We start from the raw sequence: 12,185 nt of genomic DNA, 5'->3' as shown, positions 1-12,185 counted from the left end.
GTTGACTAGCGTGCTTTCCAGAGTCTATGCCAAAGGGTTAGACACTTTATATATATTATTATAATTTTCTCTTAAAAATTATAATATTTCGCTTAATCTATATGACACTTTATAGATCGAAACAATAGTGTACCAGCCTATCCTACTAAGTAGATACAGAAGCGAAGTGTTCATGAATATTCTTAGTAAAATGTTCCTACTGCCTTTCGGCCAAATCCACTTCATGACCATGAAGTTTAGAAAATGCAGTGTATATATCGGATGTCGTTATAAACTAATGAGGCAGATTAGCTCTCCTATCCGAATTTATGGACATTCAATAAGGGTCAGAGTCACGTTTGTTGAGGATCCGCTTAATAGCCTTAGAATACAACAAGAAATTCCAACGACAGTCGGGTCAACGTAACCGGAGCGGATCTGGATTTTTATTCCACCAAGGATTGTCAACAGCATGCCATATTGATGGATGATGTAATGTTTACACGAGATGGCTTCAAGTATGACATAATCGACGAAGTTTTGACCCTACTCTCTGTGAAATATCATAATTCTACCAACTGTCAATGCAACTAATGACACTTGGTAATGAGTAATAATGACACCCTCTTATCATATGATTCGCCTTCGCTTGCGACTGACCGATTACCCACATACCTATACTTCTTTGTAGGTATATGATAAGATTATTTCTTGATTTGCTTTTCACTTTCTACTGTTTGAAAAGATTTAGTAACAGGTAATCAATAAAATCAACTCGGAAGCCATAGACATGTCCCCGTGCGTATGTGTGTGTGTGTGTACAAGTGACCCAAAATTCCGCGACTCAGCGCAAGTTCTCATGTCAATGTAGCATAATACAATTTAGAATTTAGTTGGTTACCACTAAGCGTCGAGGTCGGAACTTTTTCGCAACAATTTGTGGCCTGCACAGGCTGCGAAATTGTTGATTGAATTACATTTTTTTTCTGTTAGCAGCCAGTGATCCGTGGCCAGTGGCAAGGGGCAAGTGAAAGAAGTACTTTCGAAATGAAGCCTAAGAAAGGCGCATTTGCCAACTCCTCGTCGGGTTATGGCAAATCGCGAAACAGTTTTCGCAATAATGCGGGCAAGCAGGAAGAAGCCGACGCCAAAGTGGACGAGAAGCTCAAGGCAGACAAGGCCAAGGAGTTGCACTCGGAGAAGGATCTGAACTCCGGTTTTGGCGATTACTTGCGTTCGCCGGAAGGTAAACTACTTTTTTATACTTTTCATCAAAGTTTAAGTGCGACCTCAAATTGAAAAAAAAATATTATATAAAATCGAAAAAAGAGTATATAAGACATGACGTGAGGGTTATAGACCAGATGGTATAAGCTTTATTTAAGTTTTGTTGAGATATTTCAGTTGTGCCTAATATATTATACATTCTATCGAATTATGGTGGAAAAGCAAAATACCTCGTTTAATTTTGAGTTTATTTAAATACATATTACATGACTCTGGGTACTACCAGATTTGATAATTAGTAAAAAATTAAGGGGTTTCGTGGCATCAATATCAATATTTTCTGACAAATCGTTAAAATAGAAAAGCCCTAAGTAAACGATAGTAGGAGAGCCATATGTTCAGGAATATTCTTATTGACTTTTATTCAAATTCTTAGCTTGGAAATGTTCTTAAGCTAACCATTTATTTATAAAGCAATTTAAAAAGATAAGTAGACCCAAAAGTTAAACATTTGTATTCACAAACTCTCTTGTTTTGAATTGAGCTGGATAGCTTTATTATTGCTTTCATATATACAGTTTTTAGCAGGAGAGCTGAGCACATATACGGCGGGTAGAGAAATAGCGAATCGAACATGATTATGATTATGTGTTTAGATGATCTCTACAGCCGTTAATAAAAAGTGGTAGAGAATGTTTCAAAATGATTTTATTGCTCACATTAATTACGATAATTATGAAAGTAACAAATGTATGAATAATTGTTTTCATTTTATTTTTTTTTCTTTTTAGCCGTGGAAATAATGAAGCTCTTTGTTTTCGCCAATTCCATCATGCTGATTATTACAATGGCTTGGCCGAATTTTAAAGAGCATTACTACATGTTGCGAGAATGGCTGGAGTCCTTCCAAGTGGCGCAGTAATTTATGTAAGACAACAAAAAATATTCAAGCGAATTAAAATATAAAAATTAATTAAAATACAAATAAACAAAGCATACATATATATAATATTATAACCACAAGTGCTATAAGAAATCAAAAGTGAAGAAAAAAGAATACTGTTTCTGTTTATCAACGTACCATATATTATATATTTATTGCATATTAATTACATATTGACGTATAATAAGTTTCAAAATGGTCGGACCCTTCATGCAGGGTGTGCTCCTCATGGGCATTATCTATTGGTACACCAGAGGTATGCTCTCACTGATTAACGACTACTATCGCAACGAAATTCAACGTAAAATACAAACAAACGAGCCGTTGAATGAATCGAGCGATTTTATTTATGTTGATCAAATAATCGAACATCATTTGGCGCAGATCAACGATGCGGAGCAGCAAAAACAAGGTGTTGAGCAAATAACAAAAGAGTTTAGAATTAATAATACTAGTGGTGTAGATATGCAAAAACCAAAAACAAAATATAAAGACGTGGATATTAAAGGCGTCTGCAGACGTGAGCAACGTCTGCAAGAGTTCTTTAGAATAGTGAAAGCAACAAAAAATATTTGTTGGTTAAATGAGACGATTTGGGCGACGGCGATATGAGCTACCACAATATACATATGAAAATATATTACATAATATACATATACTACACATACTAATATATACTTAAAGGCGCCTAAATGCTGGCTTATATAAATGTCTACTAAAAAATTTGTTTGAAAAGTATGCAGAATAATAATCAATACTTAAAATGAGACAAAAGTCACAAATGCAGTGACAATTACATATAATACTGCTTATATAATTACATATATATTCAACTCTATTACATATTTACTCAAACAAATTTATTCACTCTATATAATTATGTATAACGGTGTTTCAAATGGCATATTGCGGAAAGATCTCAATTAAATGCTTATGCATCTTCTCCAATAGATATGTACGCATTATACCATACACGTTACACTTTATACTATACTATACATATACTTATTGCTTATTGCTTATTACACAACATTTAATTTTATTGATATTAAAAGTTACAATTTGTCATCAATATTTCATGGATATGAATCAACTTTGCTAAGAACTCAAATGATGTTTACGAATATACGTATAAATAAATATATATAAAAATACAAAAAATATAAAGAAAATAATAAATAAATAAAAAAGGAATTATCGTTACTCATATATATGTAAACGTAGTTTAGATCTGTGGCTTGGTATGCATAATTAAATCACGTGAGCAGCTTGAATAAAATTTCAGTATCCTGTGCATCGTTCTACGCAAAAATTGTGTGTTCACTAATTTGAAGAAGAATATTTGTACTATTGTAGAGTTTTGGTGACTTTGTAGAGATGTGTTTACTCCTCTCTTTTGTAAAAAGAACTGGTGGGTATAAAGATGAAGATAAGTATTTAAGTGTATATGGATTCTATACCAACTGTCCAGAAATATTTACCCAATATTGACCCTGTGACAATATTTAGAAAAAAAGCGTAAGTCAAATTAAGTTACCGGGTGTTTTTTGATTTCTTGCAAATGAAGAAGTTTTTTACATCACTTAGGACACCAGAGTATCATTCCAGAGAGAGAGCCCGAGTAAATAGTTAATATTTTATGGCAAGAACTCATATATTTAGCCTTATCTGATATATATTTGTCTCTGAAAGTCTTGAAGAAAGTATTTAATGGAAGTAAAAGATAACGTTTTTTTTTAGAATTCGGCCTGAAGTTTGTAAATACAATTAAAAATATTGGAACATTTTTGATAGTTTCATCGCTCAGCAGACACTTTCGAACTTAAAAGCTTACTTATTTCATGATTTTTCTCATAAAAATTCATCAACTAGCATAAAACGTCTCAAAACTTGTGAAACTCTTCAAAAGTGTATTAGAAGCCACAACCTAAGTGGATCGGAAACAAAGCAACTGTGCAGTCGCTGTCGCCGAAAGTCGAATAACTAATTTCTAGGTAAACAAATGAAATTACTTGGCAACTATAGCGGCTTTTTATTTCCTTTATTTAGTTATTTTTCGTTTCCATATCAACATTCATGATTCAAACCAATTTCAAGTCTATTAGTTTATTCAGCAACTCAATGCGTGAAGAAAGATTTTCCATTTTTCAATACTACAAAAAAACTTTTTTTTCTTAAATATATAATAATTTCCAATAACTCAAAAAATAATTTCTTTTTTTTGCTGAAATATAAAATAATTTTTAATAAAACGTAATCAAATGTCCAGCTCGGAAGCATGGGAATCTTGGTAATTTAATAAATAACTTATGTTTAATATTTTATTTTTATGCAACTAAATACTTATGGCATTTCCATCCTAGCTTAAGGGCAACGTACTCCTCGCCATATTCGCTAATCAGCATTGGCATGGAGGCTTTGGCGACGCTTCACGATCATACAATACATTTCACCGACTTGAAGACACGAAACAAATTGTACTACACCATTGATAATCCGGGCGTGGGATTGGGTGCACGTAATCTCGCTGGACACTTCTCGCTGCCGATGTTCGCATATTCGGAGACGGTTATGCGGCCAACCATACACATTGTTCGCTATCCGGATATGCACAAGCTGTTACAATTACGTTGTATGTATGAAGTATTTAGGCATACCATATATTACATATTAATACACTCTCACGTTTTTTGAGTCTATAACCATCTAAACTTGTTGAAAAAGAGCCCGCTTCGAGTTTAACTGCCGACTTCGCCGTAGTGGTGGCAATAATTAGTTGAAATTATTTAGAGCTTCGACCCTAAAACTCGCGGGTGTTCTCTCTCGCTCATACTCTTTGAACGCGCGCTTTTTATCGGGCTCATTTACCTTCCTGGTGCATGAATATGCCAAAATATCCTTTGAGGTATTATGAAAGTAAATGCTCTCATTTCGGAAAGTTGATTTCCGACTGAACTGAAGATACAGGAATCGGTCTTAGTGTTTATCATTCACAGTAACTTAGAGAATAAATATTGGTCGAAACAGTGGAGTTAGCCATTTGTGGTTGTGCCAATTTTTGCTGGTTTTCACCTTTCGTAAATGTCAGCATTTTTTTATAAATAGAAAAATATATGTTAAATAGATTAAAAAAGGTCTAGAAACCTAAAAACCTTTGTAATATTCGATGAATCCTTCAGTCATTAAACTATATTACAGACTAAGAAAAGAGATTATCCACGGCTGATGATGACTCTAGTATTATATGCGACTTGCTGAGTTCCAAGGATTGTTTAATTTTTATTTAACGCTCCTTTCTGAAATATCTAAAATTTTTTATAAAATATTTTTCTTTTACAAATTATTATTAGGTAACAACGTCGTCAGCTATGTGGACATGCTTTTCTCCAACTATGATATGCTTATCGCTCTAAGTGGATTCCCGGACTATTCATTTCGTATTTGGAATTGTCGTACCGGTAATTTATTGGTAGAGGTCGCTACTGGTATTAAATGCTCAGTGCACTCATTGCACTGTTCTAGCCGCACTTGGCCTCTGATCATGCAATTCTCAAAGTTCGAAAAGGCGATAGTCTTCTGGGAAATGCATTATACCGCTGAGGCGATGGTACTGCATGAGATATCACGAGTCCAATTGCCGAAATCGCATTTGTTAAGTACACAATTCGCAATGTGTTCGCAAAACGATGTGATGTATGTGGTGAATGATTTCGGTGTTGTGTTCAGTGTAAGTTATGGATGCAATTATTTACTAGTTAAATTATCATTTTTATTTACAGATAGAAGTAGCACAATTCTACTTGTCACGTCAGTGGGGCACCACATTCTCACACCATGAACAACCACAACCACACTGTTTATTTCCGCACAAGCAGGGTCTTATAGTGTCCAACGCCAACAGTGCGACATTGATAACTCACAAACGTAACAACTGGGCTGTGGAATGGGTATTGAAAGATATTCGTGTGCCGATTGTGAAAATTGTTTCGAACTTTGCCGGCGAAGCTTACGTTACCGACGATGTGGGCTCACTGTATCAACTGCAGGCGAGCGAGTACTATAGCAAGCTTATCGACTTTTCCGTCTCGAACTATACGGTGGAAGACTTTACCATATTGCGTGGGCTGAAGGAAGAGAACTTACTCGTACTTACACGTGGCAATATGCTGTGCGCATTCGAAATAAGCCACAACATCAAATATTCGTCCTTGCAAATACCGAACGGTTCCTGCATTGCCACGCACAATTCCTCGCCATTTGCTGCCGCCGGCACTACAGATGGTAAGGTGTACTTTTTGTCGTTCGAGAAGATACGTGCGCCCACTATTCTACACATTACGGAGGTCGATAAATATGGCATATCAGAGATATATTTAGCAAATCAAACCGGTTTAATCAAAACCATGAAGAACGAGTATAAAGAAATGGTTGTGGATTTCAAGTCCGAACGTTTTCTCATCGTAGTGCCGTTACTCAGTCGCTCGCACAAACGCATGCTGCACTTCTTCTTGATCGATCAGGATCATGCCCTGTCATTTTTATCGCAAGATGAAATCAAAGAAACTGATATTCCATATGCAGATGAATTGTGGATATCCTCATGGCTCTCAGAGAAGCGTGTTGTCAATCGACGCATGTATAACTTACAGAAGAAATATCGAAGCATCACGTTGTTGGACGTCTCTCATAAGGATCATGTGGAACTTATTGCTTTACCGGTAGACAGTTTCTCGCTAGATATTTATTTCATACAGCATATGGAAAAAGTGATCTTAATGCGCACTTTAAATACGTTGCATGTGGCATATGTCTCTGGCGTGGCGGGTTCAAATCATATAATTACTTATGATGTTAGCACCCTAATGATTCACTTTCGTCATCATAAGCGTACCTCAAAGCCATATGTGGTGTGTCGGAAACTGTATTCAAGCTATTCGCAGCGTCTCATAAGGCACATAAAAGAAATCTATAACAGCAAGTGAGTAAAATTTTTATATTTAAGATGGTTAGTTGAACTTGCAAATTGCTAGTTGAAATTGGGTTCTTATCAATCTCCGAACTAATAAGTCTCATAATTTCATAAGCTCCTGATCCTTAATCTTATGATAACACCGGCTGTCCGGGAAAATATTGGGTCTCTTTTTGAAAGTTAACTGCCTTATTTTGCAATTGCTGCATACATATGTCTGGGATCTTTATGGAATTCAGGGTCACTTAAAGACCTCAATATCAACTTTTTAGTGTGACTTAATATACTCTGCCGTATACCATAAACACAGAACCTATTTACATAACTTTTTTCAGATATCTAGCAGTTTTACTGGAATCTGGTTGTTTGAAGATTTCTCGCCTCCCACCGCTTGCCGATAACCTACGCGAGAACACTGAATTACTCGAAGCACCAGTCGAGCTCGAGTTAGAGCAGGAGGTTGAAACACCTTCAACGGCATCGTTTACTAAGCAGTTGATTTCGAAAGATAATTATGAACGGCGCGCTAATATTGACCGACGTCTGGCTCAATTGGAGGAGGAGGTGCGTGCTCTCATTGACTACGACATCGCAGTAACGGGTAAAACTCAAGGTATTTATAGGAAATTTTGCCTTAACTACGCCTGGTTAAATCAGCTGAATGCGGAGGCGCGTAAAGTCTGCGAAATTGAGCACAATTCACTAATGGAAAGCATCCTTGATAAGAGTCGCATACGTGATTGGATTATGAATTTGATTGCACAAAATTCGTTAAAGATTAGCACAAAAGTTCGTGCAATTTTTGCGAACAACGCATTCGAGAACTATTCATTAAGCAAAGTGCAGAAAGACTTAGCAGATTTTTTCGACTTATATCGTTTTCAAGATCTCGAATCAGTCGAAGAGGACGAAGAAACAGATGAAAATGTACCGCAAAAAGAAATTGTTGGCGCCACAAGTGTTGTGTTTGCTCCAACTGGTGATGAAGCTGAGGCGGAAGTCAAAGTGACAGCTGCTGTCGTAAAGAAGAAACGTAAACTATATAAAATTGTGGGTAATGTCTTTGATCATCTAATGTCGGAGGATTTCCAAATGCAGGATATAACTTGGGTTACGGCGAACCAGATGTGTAACCACGACATTAAATTCAAGGTGAGTAGATAATAATTTAGTCATCGTTTATGATATTGTACATACTCGTATGTATGTGTGATTATGTTGTTGGTTTTCTATGCACGGTGTCTCCTCTCAAGTACCCTGCAACAAATATTATCCTTTCTTTCTCTTTCAATTTTTTACTATAATTATCTCTTAGGTTCTTTTGGATGTGCCGATACGCGAAGAGTATAATAAATTGTTTGATCAAGAAAAACTTTACAAAGAAGAAATCATGAAAAGTATTATAAAAACAAATGCGTCTCTGACTCATATTTATAACGATATGAATATTATGCTCACACTATTGGGTATGAAAACATTTACGCCGCAGAAATTAACGGTGCCAGTACTAATGAACGATGAGGTTTTGGAACGTATAATGACGGTAAGAAAAGGATAGGTTAGTAATGCTACTAACTCAACTGTTTATGCTAAAACTTCCGGTATTAAGTTCTTTAAGAATATTCCGTTTTATTTTAAGCTGAGAAGTTTATACTTTTTGTGGTCTGCTAATAGTTTTATAAGAGATTTTGGCCAGAGATCACTTCTGTTCTGTTTTGTTTTGTTGTGGGGCCAAATAGTTAATGCATTCGCGCCTTCGCCTGCCAAAGTCTGAGGATTTTTGAGGTATGCGGTTTGATGTCATCTACTAAATGGTGGAATCAACACATTTAAGTTTCATCCGATAAGTTAAAGAGGTTAATGAGAACTCATTTAATACAAAAAATTAACTCTGACGGATTACTGAATCTACGAACGATCTATAAGCAAGATCTTTATCTATTTACAACATAAGTCTTCAATATATAATTTTCCCTCTAGGTTGATGATTCCGAGATCAAAGCGATCAATAGACGCGCCAAAAAGGCTGTGGTTAGCGATCAGAAACGTGGACGCATGTTGCTGTGGTCTATTGATTTTTGGATGCGTGCCCTAAATACAATGATGGATGGTGTGTTGGAGAAATTGTGGGAAGAGGAGATCAAGAAGACGCCACCGGAGCCAGAGTTTATGTCGAAACGACAACCACACGAATACACCTTGGAGGATCAAAAGCTTTTGCGTATATATGAGGAAACTTTGCGCATATTAAAGGAAGATCGAAACAAATACTTACGCATACTGAATGTGAACGAGCGCAAGACGAACGAGTTGAAAATCAATTATATTCATAAATTTAATGAGCGCTGCGCTCAAATGGCGATACTTAAGCTGAAATATGATTTTGCTTTGAAACATTTCCGCGTGCGTTTATTGGGTTTGAAAGTGAATTTCTATCAGCGTGTGACCTTGCGTAATACCATTGCAGATTTGAGGTTAGTAACTCATTATATTCAATTCAACAAAACTGCTCACTTCCAATGACATTATAGAGTTGAAACCGAAAAGGCCAATGAATATACCAATCGTTATGTGAAACTAATAGAATTCTCTGAAAAATCCATCGCTGACATCAAACAGGATATGGAAGCCTTAAGTACACGCGACAAGCTTATTGAACGTCAATTTAAAGGCAACTTTATCGCGAATGTGCCGACTTTTTCGCACGAATTGAATAAACTTTTTAGACGACGCCCCAAAATGCAGCAACGTTCATTTCAATCGGCTTTGGTGTGTAATGAGGTCGCTGCTCGTTTGGTCCATAAGAGCCGTTTCACATTCCCCTTACCCGTCGAAGTGCAGGAGTACTTTACTGGTTTACAACATTTAGACGATATACAAAATGCGCCACATCAACTAGATTCAAAGTATTGGGATCAATTCGTACGCTTGCGACGACAGAAAATCGAGAACGAGCTTAAGATTAAGGGTCAAGGCTTCCATTTGACCGATTCGCAGGACAAATTAAATAATTCTATAACGGATTTAAATAATTTGAGAAGTCTCAAACAACAGATGATGTCGGAAACCGATCGCCTATCGGGACAGTATGTGAGTATGAATAGTAAGAGAAGTGTGGAGATCAATTCAAAGCAACCACTGAATGAAATTCGCTTGGTTGATTAAGGTTGAGGTTAGAACATAACAATGCACCAATTAGCGTTCTTATTGCCAAGACCACTTTATTTTATTGGCATACAGCTATTTTCACGATTTTCAGCAGCCCTTGGGGCTATCTCTTTAGCTTAAAGAGTGTTTTAAAAAATATCTCTCGCATAATCTCATTTAATGTACGATTATTTAAATGTATCTTCGTTCAAGCGAGCACTCATTCGATCTTGGATATCTTTAGTCCTCTGATAACATAACTATTAACATTATAGTTCACCATCGTACAAAATCAACGTCTGGAACTGGTGTTGCCTTTGGGTCAGGTTGAAACATCAATCGGTGGATCCATGAAGAATTTACAAAACTGCATTCTAATGAACATTGACGATATAAATGATGTGAATAACTTAATCAAGGTAAGAATACCACTACGGTGTTATTAAGAGACGGTTTTGAGAAACCTCTTTGTAGAAAGCTGGTGCTAAAAAACTACGCACAATGCAACGTTTAGCCGTCTTCCGACGTCAGGTGCTCTATAAAGAGTGGGAACACAAAATGTATCGTGCAAATATTGACTATCTTAAATACATGTTAGAAGTTATCGAGAAGTGTAAGGTAAGTTTTATGGTTTTATTAACGAGCTTATGAGTATTTTAGTTTATTGTTAGAGTTTTTATATAATTTTCATGCTTTTTTAAGGTTACCGCCGAATTTCTACAATTGTTGCGAAAATGGAAGAAAGTTAAAGAAGAGCGTATCAAACTATCTCGAATAGGCAGTATTGACCAGTTGATTGAACAACGCGTAACGGCATACCGTAAAAATTTAGACCGCATGTAAGTACGACTAATGAAAGTTCAGAGTACGATTAAGAAAATAGCTAAAAATCAATTCATGAAGTAAGAAAGAATTAGATGATTTAGTTAAGTTATCAACTTTTATTAAAGATATAATGTGTTCTGAAACTCATTTGTGATAAAGAAGAATTCAATTGTTCTGCTTCATAGCTGCTGCTTTCGAGTTAATTTTTTTCGTTTTGAACTTTGAAAAAGGCGTGCTATGACCCAGAAATATATACAATGCCGGCTATATTCAATTTTTGAGAGCATTTCCACCATTAAATATTATTCGAATAAACTTTCGGAAATTTTCGATCAAGTTTTGAGTTTGAATTATTTTCAATACTTTCATACTTTCTTTTATTGAATCTTTTTTTATTTAATCTTATAAGGCCTAACCTAATTTTCACGCTGAAGATACTTGATATTTGTTCTTATGTTCTTCCAACCCAGCAATGAGAAAATTTTAGAATGTAAAGATCAAATAGTTGAAATCAAACGCAAAAACCAGACAATAAATCGATCAATCGATGAGGTTAAAGTAGATGTAGCCCTATATACTGCAAATCGGGATACTCTCTTGGAGGAGAAACTGCAAAGAGAGCGCAATGAAAGGTAAAACTTAACTCTCTGCCAATGCATCATGTTATGCAGCTTAATTATTTCATCTCCCTGCTTTCAGCATGGAAAAGGTAAAACGGCATAGCTACTTGATTAACGAAGTGCGACAGGATTACGCACATATATTAGAGCTAAAAACAATTTTAGAATTGCAACGTTTGCGTACATTCCCAACCTTGGGACCACCGCCTGATGATTGTGGACAACCAATGAATTAATACAAGTTCTTCAATTTAACCGAGACTTTATGTTTATTTTATAATTGTTGTTTCTTATTAACGCCAGAGAATACAATATGGCGGCGAGTTGTGTGACGTCAGCTTAGCGACGCTCTGAGCGAGTACATCATTATAACACGTCGTCATTTGAAGTCATAAAAATAGCTGATATGGAGCAAATATTGTATTCTCCCACTACTGGCTTCATTATATACATATTTATATACATAATATACATA

General features: G+C 35.8%; 2 protein-coding genes across 2 annotated transcripts; both read left to right on the top strand.

Annotated features, from left to right (window-relative positions):
- The first annotated feature begins 847 nt into the window (after positions 1-847).
- Positions 848-2,248, top strand: Xport-A (exit protein of rhodopsin and TRP A). The gene is made up of 2 exons (XM_014247880.3): positions 848-1,225; positions 1,998-2,248. Exons 1-2 carry the CDS (start codon positions 1,027-1,029, stop codon positions 2,126-2,128), a joined length of 330 nt encoding a protein of 109 aa, XP_014103355.3. The 5' UTR covers positions 848-1,026; the 3' UTR covers positions 2,129-2,248.
- Positions 2,249-4,252: 2,004 nt separating this feature from the next.
- On the top strand, positions 4,253-12,166 carry LOC106627795 (cilia- and flagella-associated protein 43). The gene is made up of 13 exons (XM_014248070.3): positions 4,253-4,439; positions 4,513-4,781; positions 5,500-5,876; positions 5,929-7,127; positions 7,454-8,270; positions 8,434-8,661; positions 9,099-9,592; positions 9,650-10,208; positions 10,541-10,684; positions 10,740-10,883; positions 10,968-11,104; positions 11,561-11,722; positions 11,790-12,166. Exons 1-13 carry the CDS (start codon positions 4,411-4,413, stop codon positions 11,944-11,946), a joined length of 4,716 nt encoding a protein of 1,571 aa, XP_014103545.3. The 5' UTR covers positions 4,253-4,410; the 3' UTR covers positions 11,947-12,166.
- The last annotated feature ends 19 nt before the right edge of the window (positions 12,167-12,185 follow it).

Source organism: Bactrocera oleae, chromosome 2 (genome assembly GCF_042242935.1).
Source record: "Bactrocera oleae isolate idBacOlea1 chromosome 2, idBacOlea1, whole genome shotgun sequence".
Taxonomy (NCBI): domain Eukaryota; kingdom Metazoa; phylum Arthropoda; class Insecta; order Diptera; family Tephritidae; genus Bactrocera; species Bactrocera oleae.
The sequence above is the reverse complement of the archived record's forward strand: the minus strand, read 5'-3'. Positions and strand labels throughout refer to the sequence as shown.

Bases quoted from the DNA above. Each gene is read 5' to 3' on its own strand.
- Xport-A (XM_014247880.3), top strand. From the start codon at position 1,027: ATGAAGCCTAAGAAAGGCGCATTTGCCAACTCCTCGTCGGGTTATGGC. The intron at 1,226-1,997 runs GTAAACTACTTT...TTTTCTTTTTAG, and splicing joins TTACTTGCGTTCGCCGGAAG to CCGTGGAAATAATGAAGCTC.
- LOC106627795 (XM_014248070.3), top strand. From the start codon at position 4,411: ATGTCCAGCTCGGAAGCATGGGAATCTTG. The intron at 4,782-5,499 runs GTATGTATGAAG...AATTATTATTAG, and splicing joins CAAGCTGTTACAATTACGTT to GTAACAACGTCGTCAGCTAT. The intron at 9,593-9,649 runs GTTAGTAACTCA...ATGACATTATAG, and splicing joins AATACCATTGCAGATTTGAG to AGTTGAAACCGAAAAGGCCA.